The sequence below is a fragment of the Salmo salar genome, chromosome ssa15, assembly GCF_905237065.1.
Source record: "Salmo salar chromosome ssa15, Ssal_v3.1, whole genome shotgun sequence".
Taxonomy (NCBI): domain Eukaryota; kingdom Metazoa; phylum Chordata; class Actinopteri; order Salmoniformes; family Salmonidae; genus Salmo; species Salmo salar.
The window spans coordinates 74,754,334-74,780,101 of record NC_059456.1 but is presented as its reverse complement, the minus strand read 5'-3'; the positions used below and the strand labels follow the sequence as shown (position 1 = coordinate 74,780,101).

The 25,768-nt window shown below is 41.9% G+C and overlaps 1 protein-coding gene across 3 annotated transcripts; it reads right to left on the bottom strand.

The window, feature by feature from the left end:
* Nucleotides 1–55: 55 nt before the first annotated feature.
* Nucleotides 56–25,768, bottom strand: LOC106572136 (pleckstrin homology domain-containing family N member 1). 3 transcript variants are annotated; one of them, XM_014146003.2, is made up of 17 exons: nucleotides 25,500–25,768; nucleotides 19,929–20,019; nucleotides 19,264–19,425; nucleotides 17,735–17,815; nucleotides 16,788–16,878; nucleotides 12,610–12,746; nucleotides 11,730–11,876; nucleotides 8,721–8,801; nucleotides 8,034–8,109; nucleotides 7,102–7,247; nucleotides 6,840–7,000; nucleotides 6,695–6,806; nucleotides 4,240–4,476; nucleotides 3,367–3,540; nucleotides 2,633–2,860; nucleotides 1,973–2,033; nucleotides 56–1,063 (listed from the first exon to the last, which is right to left on the bottom strand). In XM_014146003.2, exons 1-17 carry the CDS (start codon nucleotides 25,571–25,573, stop codon nucleotides 876–878), a joined length of 2,247 nt encoding a protein of 748 aa, XP_014001478.1. In that variant the 5' UTR covers nucleotides 25,574–25,768; the 3' UTR covers nucleotides 56–875. The 3 variants fall into 3 exon arrangements, with proteins under 3 accessions (XP_014001478.1, XP_014001479.1, XP_014001477.1); XM_014146004.2 differs by having other exon boundaries at nucleotides 6,695–6,905; nucleotides 6,939–7,000; XM_014146002.2 differs by having other exon boundaries at nucleotides 6,695–7,000.

Sequence of the window (25,768 nt, the reverse complement as noted above, 5' to 3'; positions counted from 1 at the left end):
AGGTCATAATTACTACTAAACATCCATCAAAATAATCACAGTATAATAATGCAAATAATATCAATACTAGTTTATATTAAAAACTTAAATAAACACCTGAAAGTATGAGAAACAAGCCACAAAGACAAGCAACATTTTGCAGCAGTAACAGAATGGAGGAAGTCCATTCAAGCCATCAATGTTTGCCTTGTTATTTCAGAACATTAAATAAATTATACTGATGTGTTGCTATTGTTAAGTTTTCTGGAATGCTTTTTACAGCTTACAACCAAAGACATGTTGTCTATGATGCAAAAATATAATAATGATATAACATATGAATCAAAAAGTTTACACAATATAAAAGCATTTAAACAGGACGGCGTTAAAGAAAATGCCCATAAATAATTTTTAAAAACTCTCAAAATTCAAATGAAGCCAAATGCAGTGCAATGATACAGCGGTAACAAAAAAAAAAACATGTTCAAGCGCTCAGGGATAGAAACTATGTACATTTTGCACTTTCATTAATGCTACATTAACAGAGGTAGGCTCAGTTTCCTACCTTTTTATGCTGTTGTGTGGGAAAGTGTTTTTGCTGAATCATGTTTATCTGCATTTACATACAGTACACAGTAGTGCAGCATTAATACTAAAAGGTTCCTCTTATCTCATGGCCACTTAAAGCATTCTTTTGACTATCTAACAAATACATTATTCACACCCTATTCCCTATATAGTTAACTACTTTGAAACAGAGCACACTATATCAGGAATAGGGTGCCATTTGGGGCACAACCATGAAATGCAGTAGTGAGCTTGGGTCACTGAATGGCTCTCTGATAGGGATCTGTTGTTTGCGCATGTCCCGACGAGTGCCGGCCCATTGTTTGTTTTTATAACCATCTCTGCTGATTGTTTGCCATGGCACCAAGGCCTCTGGCCCCAAAGTCTAATCCCGTCCGGTGTGGCGAAATTCCAGACATGGGTTGAATTATCTCGGTATTGCAGTCGTACTCCCAAATGTTGTCATAGTCCATTTCCTGGTCATCTGTCTCAGATGGTTCAAGGTATGAGTTGTGATCTGTTGGGGCGAGAGAGACGCGATTCCCAGGCTTTTAGTTTTCAAAGAGCAGAAGAAGAAGAGTACAAGACCTGGCCCAGATTGGGCAACCAGTTTTGGATCAGGTCCAATGTATACTGTCACTCTCTCATGGTGTGTGTGAACAGCTACACAGTGTTACTGTATTGTAAAACCTGTCCTGTTGCATACCTAACAGCACCACGGTTTGTCCTCTGTTTTGTCCTCGGAATTGTGCAAAGACATACAACTTGAAGGGATCACCTGATAATGCCCTGAGTTATAGGCAATTTTATAGTGGGTTTATATTTGTAGATACCGAGATAACCTCTTTAAAGCCCATCCTGTTTTTATATGAGATAAAAGGAGACATAGATATGAGCTAGAGCGAGCGGTCCTAGCCTAGTTGTGAGCTGTCAGTCATGGCTAGCAGTAACCCTGTCTGGAACAGTGTTCTCTTACACTGGGCTTTCCCCCCATGAGACACCTGAACACATGGTATTTAAAGCTGGCCTAAGCTCCATTTCATTGGCACATCTGTGCATTTCCTGCACTTTTCCTTAACTTTTTTTTTGCAAACTGCATGTTAACAGTGACACACCCAGTCCAATATTCCAATGTTTTATATGGTATATTAAACTATCCTGCATGTGCAAATGTGCCCTTTTTCTCCAGTCCCCTTATGAACAGACCTCTGTGTCATTGAGGTTTTTGAAGTAGATTACCAACTAAGGCAGGCTTTGCTTTTAGTGGGATTGTAGTGTGTGAATGACGACGTGACAATGTATGAGACGGGTTTGAAATGGTGTGCATGACAGAAATGCTAAGTACGTAGTAGGTTAAAGGTAACCAATGTTGTTGCATTGTGATGTGCAGCGTGTTAGTTTACATGAGCATGCTTGACATTCTTACCTGCTGAGTAACCATACAGCATCTGGGGGGTGTTCATAGCAGCCATCGATGGGAAGAGCCTCTGTCAAAAGATGAGAGGATAGAAAATAGTTTCACATGTACAAGAACAACAAATAGTACTTTAGAGATGATTATTATAGAGTACAAATGGAGATTATTCAAAAGTATTCGAAAGAAATATGATTGAGCCATAATGCATTAACTATGGCCAGGATTCAAGTCTTACAGCACTGTCGACAATGTGCCTTTTAAAGGCAATGCTCCTGCGTTTGCGGAGACTGCATTCAATGTAAAGGCTGCAGATGTCGACTCAAGCGCTTAATTTGAGCCAGTTTGCTACAGCAGGAAAACATGTGAATTATTATGTTGGTATAATAACTGGACATTTTTTTGTAGGAGTTGATATATTTTTCGTTAGGGCAAATCAAGTCTGACATTTTAAAGTGGAAATGACAAACTTCAGAAGCCTTTTTAAACCTTGAATAGACTACAAGTTTGCATTTCCTGCTGTGCAGGAAAATTCTCAGCAACAAAAGAGTGATCAAATTAAGATCCTACATCTGTAAGACGTATTGACCCGTAACAATAAATCATTGAGTTCTGATAAAGGATCACCATTCATGCTTTGTGAATATGAGCCATTGAGTGTCCGTTTCCTACCTCCTCTTGCACTGCTTTGGGTGCAGGCAGCAGCAGCCTTAGTCTGGGGACAGCTTCAGTTCTCTGGTCTGCTGGCCCCTGAGGGCCCTCCATCTCCAGCCCCTGGCCTTGGCAGAGCACCAGGCTCCTCCTGCAACGCTTGCCCAGGGGAGGGGTGCGCAGCTGGAAGGAGGAGGGTAGGAGATGAGGGTCCTGCTGCTTCTGTGGTGGTCCTCTCCAACATTGTTGCTGAAATCAGAGGGTGCAAGCGTTAAAAAGCCAGCAGGTCAAATTTGTAGTCATAGTAATTGGAATTGAAGTGCCCTATGTGTCAATATGGTGTCTAAAATCTAGACAAACCTAGACAGAAAACTTCAATTCAATCCATTAAATCATATTTCTTTAAAATACAGGTCATGTACAGGACGTTGCTAGTGACAAGGAATTTAATCTCTCAGCAGTTCACTTCATTATGCATTAGAAATAATCAATAAGTCATCAGCAGCATGCAGCCCTTAGCCTCTGTCCATTGCCTGCGTCAGTACCCCCATGGTCAAACGTTTCCTGTATGCGTGCATGCATGTGCCTGCGTCTATATGCACATGTACCTGATTGTGTGCATGTGTGTACTTTTGTTGTACAGTTCAGGTGTGCATATGTGATATGTGCGTGTACAGTATGTGTGTGAGAGTTGGTGGGGAGTGCGGTTGTGGTGTAAACTGAGACACAGGGATCCAGTATCGCGGTCGACTTACCGTAGGCTGCTGCCTGGGCCAGCTCTCCTCCTCCTGGGCGTAGGTGTCAGGGGTGCAGGGCTCGTCGTACAGGGGCGACAGGGGCTGCCGGGGGGCGCACATGTCTGAGTGGCGCTGGGGGGTGGAGAGCGATGCGTACTTCGGGGACGTCTGAGGGGTGCTCCAGCTGTTGGACTAATCACACAGGGATTTCCAGGGGTTATCATTATTCTTCTGAGCCTCAGTCAGTCAGCTGTTCCTTGCAGCACAGTGGGTGAATGGCCTTTATCTTTTCTCGCTCTCTCACGCTCCTAGGCTAGCAGAAGCTAATCATTTAAGCCGCACTTAGCGCTGGGATTTGGGGTAGGGTTACCAAGCGGAGAGATGGGTCTAAGCTCACACATGCTCTACAGAGGGGCGAAGGGAAAAGGGGTGAGGTAGTGGGGGTGTAGTCTACGAGCGTCACATCTGTATGTGTGTGGCGTAGGGAGTGTATGCCACTAGCCTGCTACACTGATCTGTCTTTAGTCTTTTTAATTGGAACCCCCTGACGGCGGAAGGTTACGGTAAGTTGTTTTATGTCCAGCACTTATGATGTAATATCTCCCTGAAGCCACATTTTCTGAATTAAGCTGAAGAGGTACTACCATATACTTCTTTAACTCACAGACCTGTTGCTTTGTGGTACTAGTCTATTTTAGTTCTAGTACCCATGATGTAACGACTACGTGAAAAATCTGTCCATGTGCCCTTGAGCAAGGCACTTAATCCTAATTGCTTTTGTAAATTTCTCTGGATAAGAGTGTCTGCTAAATGACTAAAATGCCAAATGCAAAGATAAGTCCCAGAGGGAATATTCCAAAATCAAGTTAGCCGCCAGGCTGAAGTTAGTACCTTGATGAGGGTGGCTTTCTCCAGGAATTGCGGGGTGCTGGCGCGGTCACGGTGCAGGCCTGAGTAGGGGGTGTTGTACACGGGGGACATCACCACCGGCCCCTCATGGGGGAGGTAGGAGCAGCGCTGTGACAAAGGTCGGGGGTCACGCTCGGGCCTGGCGGCGTGGGACGAAACGCTGTTACTGCGGCTGCCCAGCCGAGCCGTCTCAGTGGAGGAGGGCCGACTGGAGATGTACTATAAGGACACACAGCGACAGAGGGCAAAGGTCAAGTATGGTCGGTGACATTGCAACAAGCTAGGGTGATGTGAATGAACACTGATACTACTACTCAATCCTCAAGACTTTTTCCATTGAGCAAACTTTTGAGTCAAGGAGTAGGCTTAATAGGGGTCCGGGAAACCGGCCCAAAGTGTGCTACTCAAAGAAACTTGGAATCTGGCACACCTGACATGATGCTTTTGTTCCTACCCGCCCTGAAAACTTAAGTTGCTTCCTGCTTTATTGGAATAAGTCTAGCTTATATTATCTGTTGCCAAAATCTAAGCAAGGAAAGTTGAAGGTTTCAATCATCTGAATTGGTACTGCGGAGGTGCAGTTCAGTAGCTTGGAGTAGGCCACACACACACACACATACAGTCCACCCATATGACTCAGCTCACTGATACAGATGAAGTGTATTTTAGAAATGACCGTAATATTTTTGAATCAGCACTTTTAGAGAGCAATGAACTAAAGTGGAACCAACTGATAAATAAACCCGAAAGTAACAAACTGCGCAACTACTACCTTTTTAAACGCGCTTTTGGGACTGAACCCTATATACGGAAAGTTTTAACCAAGCAAAATCGAAGCTCTTTTGCAAAATATAGATGTGGAGTGGCCCATCTCTCTATTGAGACTGGTAGATACAAAAACACTCCCCTAGATAACAGCCTGGTCTAATAGACTAGACGTAACATAGTAAATGTAACTCCTGGAAGCCCAAATGAGTATGATATGTTAAGTTTGGTATGGTTACATAGGACAGATGGTTACTTAAGGCAAAACTAAAGTAGGGTCGTTGGTCAGGGTAGATGGGTGGGAGTATAACGTGAATGTCTAGCAACCCAAAGGTTTCGAATCTCATCACGGACAACTTTAGCATTTTAGCTAATTAGCAATTTTTCAAGTACTTACTACTTTTGAGCTACTTTGCAACTACTTAGTATGTTAGCGAATGTCTAGCAACCTAAAGGTTGCGAGTTCGAATTCCATCATGGAAAACATTAGCATTTTAACTAATTAGCAACATTTCAAGTACTTACTACATTTGAGCTACTTTGCAAGCTCATGCCTTGCTTTACTGTGTGTTATACAACAATATTAGGAATTATCTTTTTCTTCAGCTCTCCAATCAAAATGAAAATGTTAACAGTCTAAATGAAAATAATTAATTATGTGACATTTTATCAGGTAACAATAATGTAAATGCCTGCATCAAAGACTGCCACCTTGTCCTCCAATGGAGATGTTTCTTTATAAGTACCTAATTGTCCTTTTATCGACTGTATTTTGTTTTTTGTTTATGCATATGTGTATAGATGATGCAACGTATTGTAGATGACTCCTGTACCATGTTTGACTCAAATAGTTTTTAGTGTCTCAACTCAATTTGAGGGGTCTGTCCACAATGTGGTAAAAAATCTTAATTATGTATCGTTGTGGAGTGACACTTAAATAAATGTTTCTAAACTAAACTCTACACACACACCAAGAACAACATGTCCTGTGGGCACAGCGCCTTTCCCAGTATAAGCTAATTGGATGAGCGACCAGTCTGTAGGGTCATTCTCTCTTCAGGAAGTCACCTCAAGGTCTTGATAGCGTAGGCTACTTCTGCTGAATCTGAAACACTCTCCGTTATCAGGTAACCTATTGATTGCTGAGGCAGCGTGTAAGTGCCCCTCATTTCTCATGGTCAAAGTTATCTTAATGGTGTTATTTCAGAGGAGGAAAACACAACGAATTATCTCATTTTTGAGAGGTTTAAGGACTTCAGCATTGGCTTGGGTTGCACCAGGAGAGGCACAGTCTAAAACTTGGTTAATAATTCCCATTTGGAAAATGCTGAGCTCAACTCCACCAAAACAAACACGCGCTTTAATGATATGGAGTCCTGTGGATATCAGATACTATATATACCGGCTACATATAAATGACCACCACAGGGCAGAGCCTTACAACGCCCAACGTCGTAGTGTAAAGGTAAATAAATTCGCTTTGAGTGGCCTAGTTCACATGGAAGTAACACACATTCCATTTCACCCTCGTTTCTTTGTAGAAAGCAGAACTGGCTCAAAAACATTTCAAATACTTTGACGTGTGCTTAATTTAGCTTATTTTGTCATTTGAATGTGTCTGACATATGTATTTGATCCAGGCCTGGTAGAAAGTATTCAAGTGCAAACTTACACATAGGGGTTCTGTGTACCCTGGGGACAGAGGGTTGTCCGCGTGTCTAGGGGGAAACTGGAGGTGGTGGGACCCGGAACCAGACCCCCGTCCACTGTGGGACTGCCCCAGCCTCAGAGACTCACTCCCAGCGGACTGCCCCAGCCTCAGAGACTCACTCCCAGCGGACTGCCCCAGCCTCAGAGACTCACTCCCAGCGGACTGCCCCAGCCTCAGAGACTCACTCCCAGCGGACTGCCCCAGCCTCAGAGACTCACTCCGGCTCTGGCTCCGGCTGTTCCAACTCCACCTATCAACCTCTGGAGCCTAGTGTGAAAAATACAACACAACATGTTAAGACCTGACAACAAGGGAATGGACACAGTTAAAACTCAGAAGGGCCTTGTTGTTCTAATCTAATGTCTCACCTCTTTCGCTGTGGGGGTGTAGATGATGTCATAAACGGGGGGTGGGGGGCTGACCACAGGGACATCGAAGGCTTTGAAGTGCTGGATCCAGTCATAGAACTCCCTCTTATCCAAACAGGACACCAGAATAGGGTTTATCATCTTGCCTGTGACAGCAGGGCAAAACAATGGGTAAGGTCACTCATTGAATGTGCATGAGGCAACGTTCAGTGTCATTAGCTAGATTTGCATTCAATTGGCGACAGATTTTCATGCACATTTTCCCACCAGAGATGTTTCCATCAAATTGACTTGTTGCCGACAAAAGGTTGTGCGTGATGACGTAGTGCACATAAAAATACCTTTTGTGGTTAAATTCCCATGTACCGAATAAAAAATACAAATGAATTGGGTTTCCATCGCATTTTCAACTCTAGTGATGGTTTTCTCACAAACATTTTTGAGATATAGCAAGTGTGCCCACTCTGGTATTGACATGTGGCTCTAGCTAACAGCGCAACATTGGCTAGAGCACACATATAGCCTACATGATGAGGTTATTTGTATTTGTGAAACAGAAGACGATGATCACGTCACCAGAATAAGTCCCTCGATATTAATTGGAAAGGAGCATCAAGCTCATCACCTTGCACTTTCACCACCCTGATAAATTCATCATAACTTATTTCATCTGTAGCCTAATAAACTGCATGCCTTTCGTAGTGGGAGGACCACACACCATGTCATCGCGTGACTCCAAGTTTACTTCGATATGATGGTCATTACATCAATATTTGCACATAAAAGCGTTTCTTGTTTTGTTGACATTTGGAAATGTCGACAAAACACCGGCCTTCATTAAAATCTATACGTCATAACAGACCTGTGTCATATACATATGTTGTATTTGAGGGGAGGCTTGCACAATAAGTGTGAGATAGTGGTTAATTTACCTTCAATCATGAAGGTGTTGGGCTTGACGTCCTGGCAGGGTGTGGTTACAGTGACCATGTTAAGTGGAAGTTTCCCCTGCAATCATACACACACACACACACACCGTTATACATACCATTTCACACACTTCTGATACAAAGACAGATCAGAGGGAAAGGACTGCAAACATGACAAATAAGGTCCTCGAGCATAATCAAGGATATGAGTCACTTACTGTATATGAGCTCTTGGGGTGAGTACATTATGTATAGTACAAAATGTACATAAGAGTTAGCCTGGATGCCAGTCTGTTTGTGCTATCATGCCAATTCCTTGACACTTTTTGGCATGACAAGGATTTGACTTGATAGCACAAACAGATCTGGGACCAGGCTAGCTAACAGTCTACATCTACAGATGTATTATCTTAATTGTATCACTATTTTGTTGCTGAGAATATTTCTGCACAGCAGGAAGTGAAAACTTGTAGTGTATTTGAGGCTTCTAGTTTGTCATTTCCATTTAAAATGTCAGACTTGATTTGCCCTAACGAAAAATATATCAACCCCTACAAAAAATGTCCATTAATTATAATCCACATAATAATTCACATTTCTTGTTGTGGGAAGATTATTTTCCTGCTGTAGAAAAATGGCTCAAATTAAGATCCTACATCTGTATGGTTCAATGGGACGAATTAAAGGTACCTTGTAGAAAAGTCCGTGGCTCTCTTCTGATAGGATGATCAGAGTGGCTGGGTACATCACCAGTAGTCTGTCACTCTGCTCCTGTATTAGACACAATAGAAACAATCAACTCTCACTGCATTAGCTAATTAATGAAAATGTCTATATCCTGTCAATGTATCTTGCGCTCAGTATAAGAGTAAGTAATTGAAGTGCCATGTGTTTTCACATCAAATGCAATCAGTTACATAGTTCTCCTGGGCTTTCTGTGTCAAATATAGAAGGCCCTTACATTGAAATCTACTGAACAAAAATATAAACGCAACATGCAACAATTTCAAATATTTTATTGACTTACAGTTCATATAAGGAAATCAGTCAATTGAAATGAATTCATTAGGCCCTAATCTATGGATTTCACATGACTGGCCAGGGGTGCAACCATGGGTGGGCATTGGAGGGCATATGCACACTCACTTGGAAGCCAGGCCCAGCCACTGGGGAGTCAGGCCCAGCCAATCAGAATGAGTTTTACCCCACAAAAGGGCTTTATTACAGACAGAAATACTCCTCTGTGTAATGTGTAATAATCATGCTGTTTAATCAGCTTGATAATCATCAGCTTCTTGATATGCCACACCTGTCAGGTGTTCTACAGCTGCACTATCGAGAGCATCCTGACTGGTTGTATCACCGCCTGATAGGGAAACTGCTCGGCCTCTGACCACAAGGCTCTACGGAGGGTAGTGCATATGACCCAGTACATCACTGGGGCCAAGCTTGATGACATCCAGGACCTCTGTACCAGGCGGCGTCAGGTCTTAAAAATTGCCAAAGACTCCAGCCACCCTAGTCATAGACTGTTCTCTCTGCTACCACACGGCAAGCCGTACCGGAGCGTCAAGTCTAGGTCCAAAAGGCTTCTTAACAGTTTCTACCCCCCAAGCCATAAGACTGCTGAACAGCTAATCAAATGACTACCCAGACTATTTGCATTGACCCCCACACACATTTTTTTTACGCTACTGCTACTCACTGCTTATTATCTATTATCTTTGCATAGTCACTTTACCCCTACCTACATGTACATATTACCCCTACCTACATGTACATATTACCTCAATTACCTCAACTAACCTGACTCGGTACCGTTACCCCCTGTATATAGCCTCGTTATTGTTGCTCTTTTAGTTTTTACTTCAGTTTATTTAGTAAATATTTTTCTTAACTCTTATTTTTCTTAAAACTGCATTGTTAGTTAAGGGCCTGTAAGTAAGCATTTCATAGTAAGGTCTAAACCTGTTGTATTTGACGCATGTGACAAATCAAATTTGATTTGATCTTGACAAAGGAGAAATGCTCACTAACAGGGATATAAACAAATGTGTGCACAACATTTGAGGGAAACAAGCTTTTTGTGCGTACAGTATGGAACATTTCTATGATCTTTTATTTCAGCTCATGAAACATGGCACCAACACTTTACATGTTGCTTTAATATTTTTGTTCAGTGTAGTAGCTAAGTACAAGTGGCTGTTATCTCCCTGATCGTGTGTGTGTGTGTGTGTGTGTGTGTGTGTGTGTGTGTGTGTGTGTGTGTGTGTGTGTGTGTGTGTGTGTGTGTGTGTGTGTGTGTGTGTGTGTGTGTGTGTGGTGCGCACGCACTTGCATGCCCGTGAGCGTGTTTCTCCGCCCTGCCGAGGGCGTGTCTGGCAGACAGCTGACATTCCAGCTGTGAGGTGAGTCAAGTTGCTGCGTGAGCTAAGCAACTGCCTCTCACACACCCAGTTTACAAGCCCTTCAATCTTCCTTCGAAAGAATTCCATCAGGCTACCGCCAGTTCCCATCAAACGTTAATTGGCAGATTCACCCGCCGGCTACATGAGCGTTGCTGTTTTATAGGATTAAGCCTAGTCAGCATCATGTATTTCCTTGGTTACTTTCTCGCTCGGTTAGCAGAGTAACGTCACGCCTTGTAGGAGTGTATGAGACCTAGGGAGTAAGTGTTGTGGTAACTGTAATAGACTAGTGTTCTGCCCATACACTCCCTCAAGGTATCCTAGCAGACAACAATGCTCACTCCTTACGTTGTGGTGAGGTCATGGTGAAGTTGCGAAAGAGTAAGTGTGTGTGTGTGTGTGTGTGTGTGTGTGTGTGTGTGTGTGTGTGTGTGTGTGTGTGTGTGTGTGTGTGTGTGTGTGTGTGTGTGTGTGTGTGTGTGTGTGTGTGTGACAGAGAGAGAGAGAGAGAGAGAGTCAGAGGGCTCCAAGGTAGATGTTATTGATTGATAATGTTACGTTTACTCCTCATTCTCAGATCCCCACTATCTGACTGATAACAGGTTGGAGTCATAACTGTCTAATGGACAATTCCATAAATTGTCTGGTTTCACAAAACAAGATAGCAACAGTCAAGACCATGAATACACTCTCTTATTCATCTTTCTTAAAATGTGTCTAATCTATTTATGTGCAATGCGGACTGTATATGCAGGCTTCTTCGTTTGAGTAATATTTGAATATCAAAAAGTGTCTCTACAATCAATAATCAGTCATGTTCTAATATCAAAGGATATAATGATTCAGTGACAGGTTATCATTTTCAGTGACAGGTTACAATGTTTCATTGTCAGGTTGTAATGTTTCACAATCAGGTTATAATGTTTCAGTGACAGATTATAATGTTTCACAATCAGGTTATAATGTTTCAGTGACAGATTATAATGTTTCACTGCCAGGCTATAGTGCTTCAGTGACAGATTATAATGTTTCACTGTCAGGTTATAATGTTTCACTGTCAGGTTATAACGTTTTACTGACAGGTTATAATGTTTCACTGTCAGGTTATAATGTTTCACTGACAAGTTCTAATGTTTTACTGACAAGTTCTAATGTTTCACTGTCAGGTTATAATGTTTCACTGTCAGGTTATAATGGTTCACTGTCAGGTTATAATGGTTCAGTGACAGGTTACAATGCGCCATAGGCACATCATAAGCCACAGAAAGGTGAGCGGAGGTGGGTGTTGTACCTGGCAGGGGAGGTGCTGCAGACTGACTTTGGTTACGAAAGTGATGGGCCCCAGACTCTCACGCTGAGAACCCTCCCACTCATAGATGGGGTCTTTATTGATTGAGTTCCTCAGCTCCTCTCTCCCCTCCGTGTTCTCCTTTACATTCTGCAGGAAACAGGTAGACATGTTTACATTAGCAAGGCATGGAAATAATCTAGCACCAGTTACGCGAAATAAACATTAAACACATACAGAACTTCTCCACAGTATGAGCTATAATTGCTATAATTTACATTTACATTTACATTTATTTATTTATTTATTTATTTATTTATTTACACATGCTATAATGACGGGGCTTTTCATTCTCTGATAGTGACGCAATCATACTTACATAATATCATACTTCCTGGGCGAGAATACTGTATAACGAATCAACAATTGTTCCTACACTAGCTGTCACTATTGGAAGTGATACAGGAAGAATGTTGCATGAATTATTTTTTTCTTTGCTTTTCAGAACATATGCATTGGGATATACCGTTGGTCAAACCTGCTTGTGTAGATGCCCTATATTTCATCCACTATTGAATGTGTGTGATCAGCCTTTTCCACACCTGTTGGTGTAGCCATACTTTGACCCAGTGCAGATGTGAGTCTAGTGATGTGGTTGTGGTGCGGCCACAGTCATGACCGCTCCCTGGGAATGGATCATGCCCTCAGGAAGAGACAGCCATGACCTACATGACTCAACACATCCTGTTGATTGATTGCTGTTTTACCCTCAGGATCAACCCAGGATCAGCCCTACTTGGGCCTCCTTAACTGTCTCTTTAACTGGCCTCCATTTCCGTCATCTGCACTGCCATATCAATGAAACACAGTATTATTTCCTTACCTTAACCCTGGTGTAGGTCTCGATAGGTGCGATGGGGGTGCCCCCGTTGATCTCGATATGTTCTTTGAGCAGGCCGAACCACATGTCCATCTCCTCCTGGTTGGAGCAATAGACGATGATGGGGTTCAGGCTGACACCTGCAGGGGTCAAAGGTCATGAGGTCAGAGAGGAGATGACCATCAGCGCTTCCTGCTAAAGCCCTACCCTATCCATTTAAATAGAAGGCTGTGCATTATGCAACTGGAAGTTTGTCGTCGCTAGTAAATTAGACTTTTGATTTTACCACTATTTCACAAAGGAAGTATTGTGAAAATACTGTAGATAGGTAGAGCTCTCCGTCATGTTAATTACACGTTCTGTCAAACTTCCCCAGGACACACCCTGTAGCCTGATATCCCTTTCAAACTAAGACAAAAACACACCAACTTTAGCATGCCGCCAACTTTTTACAGACACAGCTTCACAGAAATGATTTGAATGCATTTATTCTCTCCATTGAAATGTATGTAGTTCTGTCCTTGAGCTGTTCTTGTCTATTGTCATAGAAATGCCTTGGCATTTGGCCTGGGGGAACGCACACTGCCATTTCATATTTCTTCTTGACTTTGACAGGTAAATATTTAAAGGCCACTGATATTTAGCTAATAAATGATGGGTTAATATGCATACGTTTCTAACTACTAGCCATTTGTAGTTTATCTGTCTTCAACCAAAAGAACTAGGTAGTTTGAAAGGAGAGAGCGCACGATGGTGTGATCACATTGGCTGGTGATTTATTTACTGCAGTATTAGGCCTAATATTTAGCCACTGAACAATGGGTTAATATGAATGAGCTTCTTGAGCTACACATAGCCTCTCTTTTCCAGATGAGCCCATGCGCAATTATGTAAGAATGTCTTGTCTGTTTAATGAACAAAATAACTAACAATTGATTTCATTTGCGTGGCACAGCCACAGTGGTGGAAAAAGTACCCAATTGTCATACTTGAGTAAGAGTAAAGATATCTTAATAGAAAATACCTCAAGTAAAAGTATTTGGTTTTAAATATACTTAAGTATCAAAAGTAAATGTAATTGCAAAAGATACTTAAGTATCAAAAAATCCTTATATTAAGCAAACCGATTACGGCACGATTTTCTATATATTTTTATTTACGGATAGCCAGCGGCACACTCCAACACTCAGACATAATTTACAAACAAAGCATTTGGGTTAAGTGGGTCCGCCAGATCAGAGGCATTAGGGATGACCAGGGATTTTCTCTTCATAAATGAATGAATTGTACCATTTTCCTGTCCTGCTAAGCATTCAAAATGTAACAAGTACATTTGGGTGTCAGGGAAACTGTATGGAGTAAAACTTACATTATTTTCTTTAGGAATGTAGTGAAGTAAAAGTAAAAGTTGTCAAAAATATAAATAGTAAAGTAGAGTACAGATACCCCCAAAAAACGTTTAAGTATTTTTACTTAAGTACTGTTCACCACTGCATAGCCATGTAGCCTATAGGCTGCCCAGACCAGTAATGTAATTCAAATGCAAAATATGCTTTTCTTTTGAAAATAAATTGTATTAGTCTTAATGTCTCTTATGGACCTGTCTAAACAAATTAATATTGGATTTCTTCGTAATGGTGTATATTAATGGATTTATTAAAATAGGCCCATCCACATCGACACACCCCTACTCCCACTCGTCAACAGTGCCGGCATGTGCACAGGACATATAAAAGGCTTACGCCGGCAATAATCTGGTAAATACATGACTGTTTGAAAGGGGGTGTGGTCCCCATGTCAGGTCCCCATGTCCATGCCATCTTATCCGTTGTGGTCTAAAAGGCCAAACCGATCCTAAATCAGCCCTTCTACTCTGAAACGCGTGCTACATATGGGCCCCGCTCTCTTTGGCCTCATAACAGCTCTCCTAGTGGGGAAGCAATCCCACCTCCCTCTGGACTTCCTTCCCAACAGGAATGTAGCCTACAGGACCTGAGGTGAATAGAGCTGGAATCTCCCTTTATCAGCCCTACTACACATACTAGAGATAACAGCCTCTTTCATTCCAGCCCACGCCTTTGTCATTGTCCGGAATGCTTGCCTTGCCAGCTGACTGCTTCTCTAATCAGCGGCCATGCTGCTCTTGTTAGTTGATTTTCTTTCTCCTTGTTCCAGCCTTCATTTTAGACCGTGATCATCACACACCCTTGAAGGAGGCATTTTCACATGGTTCACGTGAGGACAGCCAAAGTTAAAACCCAACCAAGGCGTGTCGGGTCGTTAAATTTTTCAGGAGCCGAGGCCTATTGTTCTGACCTGTCCACCTTAACTCACGTATGGGAGTGTGAGAGTCTGGACTTCTGAGGCCATTCCTCCTAGAGGCGGGGGTGTGCGGCTCTCACTTTCTTCCCCCTCCGCTACTCTTTTCCTGGCTGTGATACCCTCTCATCTGTCTCATCCTCCTCTCATTTCATATATATCTCTATCAGAATACAATTACAAAAATGTGATGAAAAAATGTTGCGCAACATGACACCAACTTAACCTTGGCATGAACTTTCCAGAATTTTCTAGGGCAGTTTTCAGGACCTTGCGTGTTCCTGGCATGTCATGCTAAGTCAACTCCTGGTCAGTTTACAGTGAAGCTGATTCAGCAGTGTAGCAATGAGGAAGATTTTTACTCAGAGTTATCGCTGCGCACAATCTCTCACTTCACTCAGAGTTTTGTCATGTTATTCTACGTGTGTTTCCAGTGAAGTCTACTACAGCCACCCTGCAGGTAAATAAAGGCTCTCTCAGAACAGAGAAAACATCTGAAATACAATAGTTTATTAAATCAGTTTGCTCCGGGAAATATCTATGAATGTGACATATGTTTTGGCCATGGGTAGCAAAGAAAACGTTTGATAGCGGAGATCTCTTCCGTTTCAAAAAAATGATGTGAATGATAAAGAATTCTCTGTGACTTGAGCTGGCTTTAGGTGTCAATGACTTTTAATCACAATGTGTGTCATCTTGAATGCAGAGAAATGCCCAAGATCCCCTCATCAAACACATTTAAATCCTAAATACATTCCAATTCAACCCCGGTTGCCAGGTATGTCTGTGCTTTAGCAGACCCCTCTGACAGTAATTGTCATGCCATAGAATGGACGACAGAGAAGCTGGCTAAGGCACAAATCCATCAACCATGCTCAAATTCATTTTGCAACTACTTCCTATCATCACTATCAAAGATGCAGTCAAGTTGATAATGAAGTCCAGGAACATTTAGAGATCAGCGCCCATATCCACAAAGCCTCTCAGAGTAGGAGTGCTGATCTAGGATCTGTCCATATCATCTTATTCATTAATATGTATAAGGTAAAACTGATCATAGTTCAGCACTCCTACTCTGAGACAGTTTGTGGATATGAGCCCAGATTCTAAGGGGCAAAACTAGCAGGCATTAAGTAGGATGCCCCTGGAATGTGCAATAGATTAAATGTCTTGATAGGGCTTAGAGCGGGCGCTGGCCTTTCTGCCTTGACAGCTGAGCGAGTTCAGGAGCACCTGTCGCACAACAAGAGGGGCCTTCAAGAGCGGCTTGGCCCCCTGACTGAGGGCTGATAGAGGCGACTCTAGTTAGTCTTGGGGTTGTGTGGAGGTGAAAGAGGTCACAGCACTTTTGAGTCACCGGAATGTCGGAATATAGGAAACGCCACCGTTTGAAAATGTTGTGTGGTTGCAGTTTGGGATTGTGAACGTGAATACGGGCTCTGTCTGTCTTTGCTGAGAAAGAAAAGAAACTTGAGAACCGTGCGTTTCGTTTTGAGTTTTTGACAGCAATACAAGATGTTTGACAGTCAAGTTATTTCGCACACATCTCAAGTAGCTTTGAGATTGGTTGAAAGAAGAGGGGCATTTAGTCACTACTTAATGCAAAGTAGCTTATACAAATTCCTGAACTAGATTTTCTTTGTTTCAGTCGATGAGAATAGAACCTTGCCTACCACACAGCTGTTACAACTATAAACACACGGTGGTCCAATGCCAACTCAGCACAGTTTGGCTATAGTCAATAGAAAACTTGAAACTAGTGATTTCAACATCTCAGCGCTCTGTGCTCTGCTATTTATGAATACCACTACTACCACAAGGAGTAATTTTGTTTTTCCCTTTCAAGTAAAAGGCCAACTAACCGTTGATCCGGAAGGCAAATTCCTGGAGTTGGCTGTGGTTACAGTTCTGCTGCAGGTTGCAGATGGTGAGCTCTTTCAGAGGAAGAGTCCCCTGCACACACAAAACCCATGTGAAATCTTAGTCATTCAATCATTCCATTTAACCATACAGTTTCATTGTCGTGACCAAAGAAATATACTTTTAAAAAAAGTATGGGTTTCACTGTTTTTCAAGCATGGATAATACCTCATAACTAAATTGTTGACAAATGTTATAGTTTCACATTCATTGAAAGCAGTCACTCCCCTTTATGGACTCTGAACATTTCATGACTCTACGACCAAGAAAACGTATTCAAAATAGCTGAATTTTTTTGATCTTATGACCATCAATGGTCAAATGTGCTTGTTTTTCAGTTTCAGTTTTGGAATTTCTACGTAGGCAAATATCATTATTAATTGGTGTAAAACTAAGGCCGGCCAGGTTGCATGTATGATTGTCTGAGGCCTTACATTTGTCGTCATAATGTCTAATATCCAGTAATGCTCCAGCAGCCCTCCACCCTGTGACTGAGTCTAGTACAAACACGATATAGACAAACACGATATAGACACTGCTTGATGACTGTCTCCTTAACCTGTCTAGTAAAGTATGAACAATCATACACACCATGTTTACCAATACAAAAAACGTTCGCAAGGGACACGTAATCGGTGTATCGGTTATATTCACTTAGACAGGGACACGAGATTGAAAACGACATTACATTTGAGTCATTTAGCAGATGCTCTTATAATACAGAGCTATTTTACAATCAGTGCACTGAGACTACTGTGTCATAGTAAACATTTCCTCTCCATTTGTCATTAATGATCAATTTGTGAATCATTACTCATTAATTTACAACATTCTGAGTACAATCTATCTCCATAAATAACATTTATGTTGGAAAGTTGGAAAGCCTCACCTGGTAGGTGAGTCCAGTGGTGTTGTTGGAGACAAAATGAAGGTGTGTCTGGAAGAGGTCCAGGTAGCAGTCATGCACATCCTGAGGAGAGAGTGCAAGAGATAGAGACAGAGACAGAGACAGAGTGAGTGAGTGAGTGAGTGAGTGAGTGAGTGAGTGAGTGAGTGAGTGAGTGAGTGAGTGAGTGAGTGAGTGAGTGAGTGAGTGAGTGAGTGAGTGAGTGAGTGAGTGAGTGAGTGAGTGAGTGAGTGAGTGAGTGAGTGAGTGAGTGAGTGAGTCAGTCAGTCAGTCAGTCAGTCAGTCAGTCAGTCAGTCAGTCAGTCAGTCAGTCAGTCAGTGTGCGAGGAAGTGATATGTCTTTATCTGTCTATTATGGTTGTCATTAGGGGAAACAGTCTTTCTCTGATATTCTAAAGGATTGGCTTTGTGATGCAGTGTTACCAAATAATGATTTGGAGATTGATTCATCATGACATTATGAACGTCCCAAATAGCACCCGATTTCCTATAAAGTGCACAAATTTTGCTGACTGTGAGTAATTCTACATCTGTAGGAAGTGTTGTGCTGGATTTTGATCATAAGGACTTGTTGTATTAGGAGGATGTGTGGTATTCTGAGGATTTATGGGATTTCTCAAAGAGTCACTTGTGATTTACAATCACTTCCTGCCATTTGACAAGACTAGCCCTGTACTTTTTTCAGGTAAAAAAATAGTGAAGCAATACTTCCTCCTCGATTTACTCTCTGTGATGTATTGAGTTACCAAACAATGTGTTCTTTCCCCTATGACACTCCATTCCAACACTCGATTCTTTCACTCCTTTTTTTGTCTCTCTCTCTCTCACTCTCTTTGACAGCATGATTTCATCTGTGACAGATAGCGATTCCCACGGTTGGGCGCCGGTATTTTCCTGTATACCTGTTCTTAGATCAGCCCTGAGGTTGTCTCAGAGTTGTTTCCCAATTCCTTCAGTGCCCAGCGTGTTGAAACGCAGCCTGCGGTCCCCTATGCTGAACCCTCGTTTTATTCATCCCCCTCGGTCACCACGTCAACGTTAGCTAAGCACTAGCTAACCGTTTCACAAACCCGCAGAGCTAGGACTACATCCTGTCCCCTCCACCTGTTTATTTGGTTTGCCTCCCATCGGGGGTGACTAACACACTGTTTCACTGTGGGGTTGAGGCTTGTTTAAAGACCTCATTAACCAAAATGACTGTGTGGAGGTATATGTTTATTGTGCTATATTGTTGTTTCATCATTTAGTTAGTCAGTTATCTGAAGTGACTTGAGGTGTTACAGTTCCATCAGAGGATGTGTGTGTGTGCTCGCCTCTCTCTGTGTGTGTGTGTGTGCTCGCCTCGTGTGCTCGCCTCTGTGTGTGTGAGTGTGCTCGCATCTCTGTGTGTGTGTGTGTGTGTGTGTGTGTGTGTGTGTGTGTGTGTGTGTGTGTGTGTGTGTGTGTGTGTGTGTGTGTGTGTGTGTGTGTGTGTGTGTGTGTGTGTGTGTGTGTGTGTAGTTGTTTCTCACCTGGCAGTGGAGAAAGCGGAAGCGGACTTTAGAGCTGTGGACCATCCTGCCATAGTTCTTGACATTGATGCTGCTTTTCTTCCAGCCATTGGCTGGGTCATAAGGGAACGGAAGTTCCCACTTAGTGTTCTCGATCTTCTCCAGATCCTTATGGGTCATCTCCTGCAAGCAACCAATCACATTAGTGAATATTAGTCCATTGTGCACAACAAACCCAGGGCGGCAGGTAGCATAATGGTTAGAGCTTTGGACTAGATCGAATCCCCGAGCTGACGAGGTAAAAATCTGTCGTTCTGCCCCTGAACAAGGCAGTTAACCCAGTGTTCCTAGGCCGTCATTGAAAATAAGAATTTGTTCTTAACTGACTTGCCTAGGTAAAAAAACGAACTTAAATTGGGGCTAAAGAAAAGAAAGATTATTCAGTTGTCCCTGTAAGATAACAATTTTTTTGCTTCCAAGATTATACATACATGTATCAACATAGTAAGTGTGTCTGTCTGACATGGTTGAGATGAGAGAATTTGTCATAGACATATTTCATGAACACACACAAATATTTTATGTTGTTTATCATGGTTTAGAGAGAGAATGGAAGAGGGAGAGTGAGAGAGATGGAGGGAGAACGGGGGGAAGAGGGAGGGAGAGAGTTTTCCAGCGTTCCATACCTTCCTCGGAGTGACAGTGCAGAGAATATTGATGATGCTGTTGGACTTCTCCTGTCCTTCCTGGGGATACTTCTTACGGAACAAGCGGCTGCTGCTCCGGGAGGGAAGGGGGAAAAGAAACTTGTGTTACAACTCACTCTCACATGTTTACCACGCAGGTAGCCTAGCTAGCCTGTCCGTTTGCTGTGCTACCAGCTGGCTTCACAATGGCGGATGAAAACAATGAGTTCAAGATGAATGTGTTCCTTTCTGAGGAGTTCCCTTTTCAGTTTGAAAGGGTGTGGAGTGTAAAGTGAGTGCCTGATTTCGCATTGTAAATCTAGACACATTTGACCAGGAAACCCCTTTGTCAGTTCCCTTCAATATCACCTATTTAAATTAGCAAAACATTCAGTGCTTATGTCTCAGATAGGCAGTGCATGAATAAAGAAATAAAGGCTTCAATCTCCTCCTTTGTCAAGCCTGAACCCCATCTGTTATCTTTAGTGTCACAGCTTCATAAAGAAACATTTCCGGTGCATTGATAACAGAGTGAGTCAACTTTTACAATCTCCCTCGAGTTTCTCTCTCTATCTCCCTGTGGCCCATCTAAATTACATTAGCATAAAACAAAGACTTCATCTGAGCTGGTGGCAATCAAGTTCGGATCAGAATGTGATGACTGACAAATAAGACTGACAAGCATCAATCAATCATCAATAAAGTGATCACTATATTCCAGGTTCTGAGCAGAACAATATAATGTGAACACTGACTGTCTAACGCAATCCAGAAATGTCAACTCTGTAAACTTATTGACTAAGACTGGTATCTGCGAACCTAGTATTTTCTGTGTCACTAGATTGGCATTCACATTATCTCGCTCTACAGGGAATAACTGAGCTGAACCTGGCCCTTTCACTACACAGAGAGAGCATGTGAGACATTGTCATCCTACAAGAAACCTGGTATAGAGGAGTTGGACCCACTAGTTGCCCTCTAGGTTACAGAGAGCTGGTAGTCCCATCCACCAAACTACCAGGTGTGAAACAGGGAAGGGACTCAGGGGGTATGCTAATTTGGTATAGAGCAGACCAAACTCACTCCATTAAATTAATCAAAACAGGAACATTATACATTTGGCTAGAAATTCAAAAGGAAATGATCAACAGAGAAAAATGTCCTCCTGTGTGCTACCTATGTCCCCCCACTAGAATCCCCATACTTTAATGACATGTACTAGTCTGTGGTGACCTAAATGCCAGAACCGGACAAGAACCTGACACCCTCAGCACACAGGGGGACAAACACCTGCCTGGAGGTGGCAGCATTCCCACTCCCATATGCCCCCTAGGCACATCTATGACAACATAACCAACAAAAACTCCTGCAGCTCTGTCGTAAGCTGGGTATGTACATAGTCAATGGTAGGCTTCAAGGGGACTCCTATGGTAGGTACACCTATAGCTCATCTCTTGGCAGTAGTACTGTAGACTACTTTATCACTGACCTCAACCCAGAGTCTCTCAGAGCGTTCACAGTCAGCCCACTGACACCCCTATCAGACCGAGTAATATTAAGAAATGCTATAGATGGAAGGAATGCAGTTTGGAAACCTACCAAAAAACAACAACAAATTCAATCCCTTTTAGACAACTTCCTGTACAAAATGTTCCACTGTAATAGTGAAGGTGTAAACTTGGCAGTAGAAAATATTAACAGTATATTTGACCTCTCAGCTTCCCTATCAAATCTAAAAATCTCAAATAGAAAACCGAAGAAAATTAACAACAATGACAAATGGTTTGATGAAGAATGCAAAAATCAAAGAAAGAAATTGAGAAACCTGTCCAACCAAAAATATAGAGACCCAGAAAACCTGAGTCTACACCTTCACTATGGTGAATCACTAAAACAATACAGAAATACACTACATTAAAAGAAGGAACAGCACGTCAGAAATCATCTCAATGTAATTGAGGAATCCATAGACTCTAACCACTTCTGGGAAAATTGGAAAACACTAAACAAACAAAAATACGAAGAATTATCTATCCAAAATGGAGATGTATGGGTAAACCACTTATCCAATCTTTTAGGCTCTTTAACAAAGAACAAACAGCAAAACATATACACGATCAAATACAAATCTTAGAATCAACTATTAAAGACTACCAAAACCCACTAGATTCTCCAATTACCTTGAATGAACTACAGGACAAAATAAAAACCTTCCAACCCAAAAAGGCCTGTGGTGTTGATAGTATCCTCAATGAAATGATCAAATATACAGACAACAAATTCCAATCGGCTATACTAAAACTCTTTAACATCATCCTTAGCTCTGGCATCTTCCCCAATATTTGGAACTAAGGACTGATCACCCCAATTCACAATTCAACCCCAATAACTACAGTGGGATATGCGTCAACAGCAACCTTGGGAAAATCCTCTGCATTATTATTAACAGCAGACTTATACATATCCTCAATGAAAACAATGTACTGAGCAAATGTCAAACTGGCTTTTTACCAAATTATCGTACGACAGACCACGTATTCACCCTGCACACCCTAATTGACAAACAGACAAACCAAAACAAAGGCAAAGTCTTCTCATGCTTTGTTTATTTAAAAAAAAAATTAGACTCAATTTGGCATAAAATCCATGTACACAAACAACCACTGTGTGGTTAAAATAGGCAAAAAATACACACATTTCTTCCCAGAGGGCCGTGGGGTGAGACAGGGATGCAGCTTAAGCCCCACTCGCTTACATATACAGTTGAAGTCTGAAGTTTACATACACCTTAGCCAAATACATTTAAACTCAGTTTTTCACAATTCCTGACATTTAATCCTAGTAAAAATGCCCTGTCTTAAGTCAGTTAGGATCACCACTTCATTTTAAGAATGTTAAATGTCAGAATAATAGTAGAGAGAATGATTTATTTCAGCTTTTATTTCTTTCATCACATTCCCAGTGTGTCAGAAGTTTACATACACTCAATTAGTATTTGGTAGCATTGCCTTTAAATTGTTTAACTTCGGTCAAATGTTTCGGGTAGACTTCCACAAGCTTCCCACAATAAGTTGGTGAATGTTGGCCCATTCCTCCAGACACAGCTGGTGTAACTGAGTCAGGTTTGCAGGCCTCCTTGCTCGCACACGCTTTTTCAGTTCTGCCCACAAATTGTCTATAGGATTGAGGTCAGGGCTTTGTGATGGCCACTCCAATACCTTGACTTTGTTGCCCTTAAGCCATTTTGCCATAACTTTGGAAGTATGCTTGGGGTCATTGTCCATTTGGAAGACCCATTTGCAACCAAGCTTTAACTTCCTGACTGATGGCTTGAGATGTTTTCAATATATCCACATAATTTTCCTTCCTCATGAAGCCATCTATTTTGTGAAGTGCACCAGTCCCTCCTGCAGCAAAGCACCCCCACAACATGATGCTGCCACCCCCGTGCTTCACGGTTGGGATGGTGTTCTTCGGCTTGCAAGCCTCCCCCTTTTTCCTCCAAACATAACGATGGTCATTATGGCCAAACACTTCCATTTCTGTTTCATCAGACCAGAGGAAATTTCTCCAAAAAGTACGATCTTTGTCCCCATGTGCAGTTGCAAACCGTAGTCTGGCTTTTTTATGGCGGTTTTGGAGCAGTGGCTTCTTCCTTGCTGAGTGGCCTTTCAGGTTATGTTGATATAGGACTAGTTTTAATGTGGATATAGATATTTTTGTACCCGTTTCCTCCAGCATCTTCACAAGGTCCTTTGCTGTTGTTCTGGGATTGATTTGCACTTTTCGCACCAAAGTACGTTCATCTCTAGGAGACAGAATGCATCTCCTTTCTGAGCGGTATGACGGCTGCGTGGTCCCATGGTGTTTATACTTGCGTACTATTGTTTGTACAGATAAACATGGTACCTTCAGACGTTTGGAAATTGCTCCCAAGGATGAACCAGTCTTGTGGAGGTCTATAATTTTATTTTCTGAGGTCTTGGCTGATTTCTTTTGATTTTCCCATGATGTCAAGCAAAGAGGCACTGAGATTGAAGGTAGACCTTGAAATACATCCACAGGTACACCTCCAATTGACTCAAATGATGCCAATTAGCCTATCAGAAGCTTCTAAAGCCATGATATCATGTTCTGGAATTTTCCAAGCTGTTTAAAGGCACAGTCAACTTAGTGTATGTAAACTTCTGACCCACTGGAATTGTGATACAGTGAGTTATTAGTGAAATAATCTTTCTTTAAACAATTGTTGGAAAAATTACTTGTTTCATGCACAAAATAGATGTCCTAACCGACTTGCCAAAATTATAGTTTGTTAACAAGAAATTTGTGGAGTGATTGAAAAACAAGTTTTAATGACTCCAACCTAAGTCTATGTAAACTTCCGACTTCGACTGTATGTTTCCCATGCCAATAAAGCCCCTTGAATTGAACTGAATTGAGAGAGAGAGCAGGACACAGAGTATGTGAGAACACAGCATTTATTTTTCCAAGTGAACAATCAATTCACCTGTGTTTGTGTGTGTGTGAGTGTGCGCTTTCAAGTGTGTGCATGCTTTTAAAGAGGCAACGGTTAGGTGCACTTTGGACAACACTAAACTTCTGTTTTTATTTGAACATAAATTTACTTGGCAGAACCCTAAGGATACCACAGAGAGAGGCTGCCCCCAGAATGGTAAACCATGTGGTAAAGTAGCAATTCATAACAGTTGTACCATCATGGCCCTTGCTTTGCTAAGTGGCTATAAGTAAAAGCATTTCACTGAGGGTCATAAAGTTGATTCATTTTATGACTCTGATAGTACATTAAAGTAGCATAAGCTTACAGCAATAGTAATCAACTTCGAACAATCCAAAATAATTATTTCAGGACTAGGACATTGTCAGTTTATGTCCCGGCAGTGATTATATTCTATCCTAACCATTATATTCTAACCATTCTATTATATCCTAACCAATCTATTTTCTCCTAACCATTCTATGCTAACCATTATTTTCTATTCTATCCGAACCATTATATTATATCCTAACCTTTCTTTTGTATCCTAACCATTCTATTATATCCTACCATTATATTCTATCCTAACCATTCTATTCTATCCTAACCATTACATTATATCCTAACCATTATCTTATATCCTAACCATTATCTTATATCCTAACCATTCTATTATATTCTATCCTAACCATTCTATTCTATTCTAACCATTATATTATATTCTATCCTAACCATTGTATTATATTCAATTCTAATTTGGGTCAGATACTGATAAGGGAACCAGATTATCTGACAAGAAACAAAACTACAGTTTAACAGATGCAAATAAGAGGAAAACAGTAACTGTATCGCACAGTTGGAAATATACCACTGCTCATGTGCTCTCATGTACCCCCTATGTGATCCTGTCTCTGATCCCATAAACCTCCCAACCTCCATTTAAACCGTACAGCTCAAACACTGTGAAAAATACCAGGAATTCCCTCCATCTCCGATACCACACCACAACAGACGAGCCAGACATGTATGACATTAAGACTCTGCCTGTGTTGTGAGGGATTGCCCTTCCTTACCTGTTCCTGCGTATGAAACTCTTGCTGGAGAACCTGAAGTTGTGTTGGGGAACACATGACATGCTGCTCCCCATGCTGCTCTACTGTTGTCGGGGCTGTCCGCTCCTCTATAGATGTCCTGTATTATGTTCCTCTGTGTTGGTGACCGTGTAACCCAAAGCAGACGGTGTGGAGGCAGTGTGCTTACTGAAGTCAGGCAGATACTGAGGGAGAAGAGGGCAGGGCGAGGGTTGTATAGGCAGACCAGTGTGGGTATGTGTCAGTGAGTG

Bases quoted from the DNA above. Each gene is read 5' to 3' on its own strand.
- LOC106572136 (XM_014146002.2), bottom strand. From the start codon at position 25,573: ATGGGGAGCAGCATGTCATGTGTTCCCCAACACAACTTCAGGTTCTCC. The intron at 7,248-8,033 runs GTAAATTAACCA...CTGCTGTCACAG, and splicing joins CAACACCTTCATGATTGAAG to GCAAGATGATAAACCCTATT. The intron at 1,064-1,972 runs GTAAGAATGTCA...TCGCCCCAACAG, and splicing joins GCTGTATGGTTACTCAGCAG to ATCACAACTCATACCTTGAA.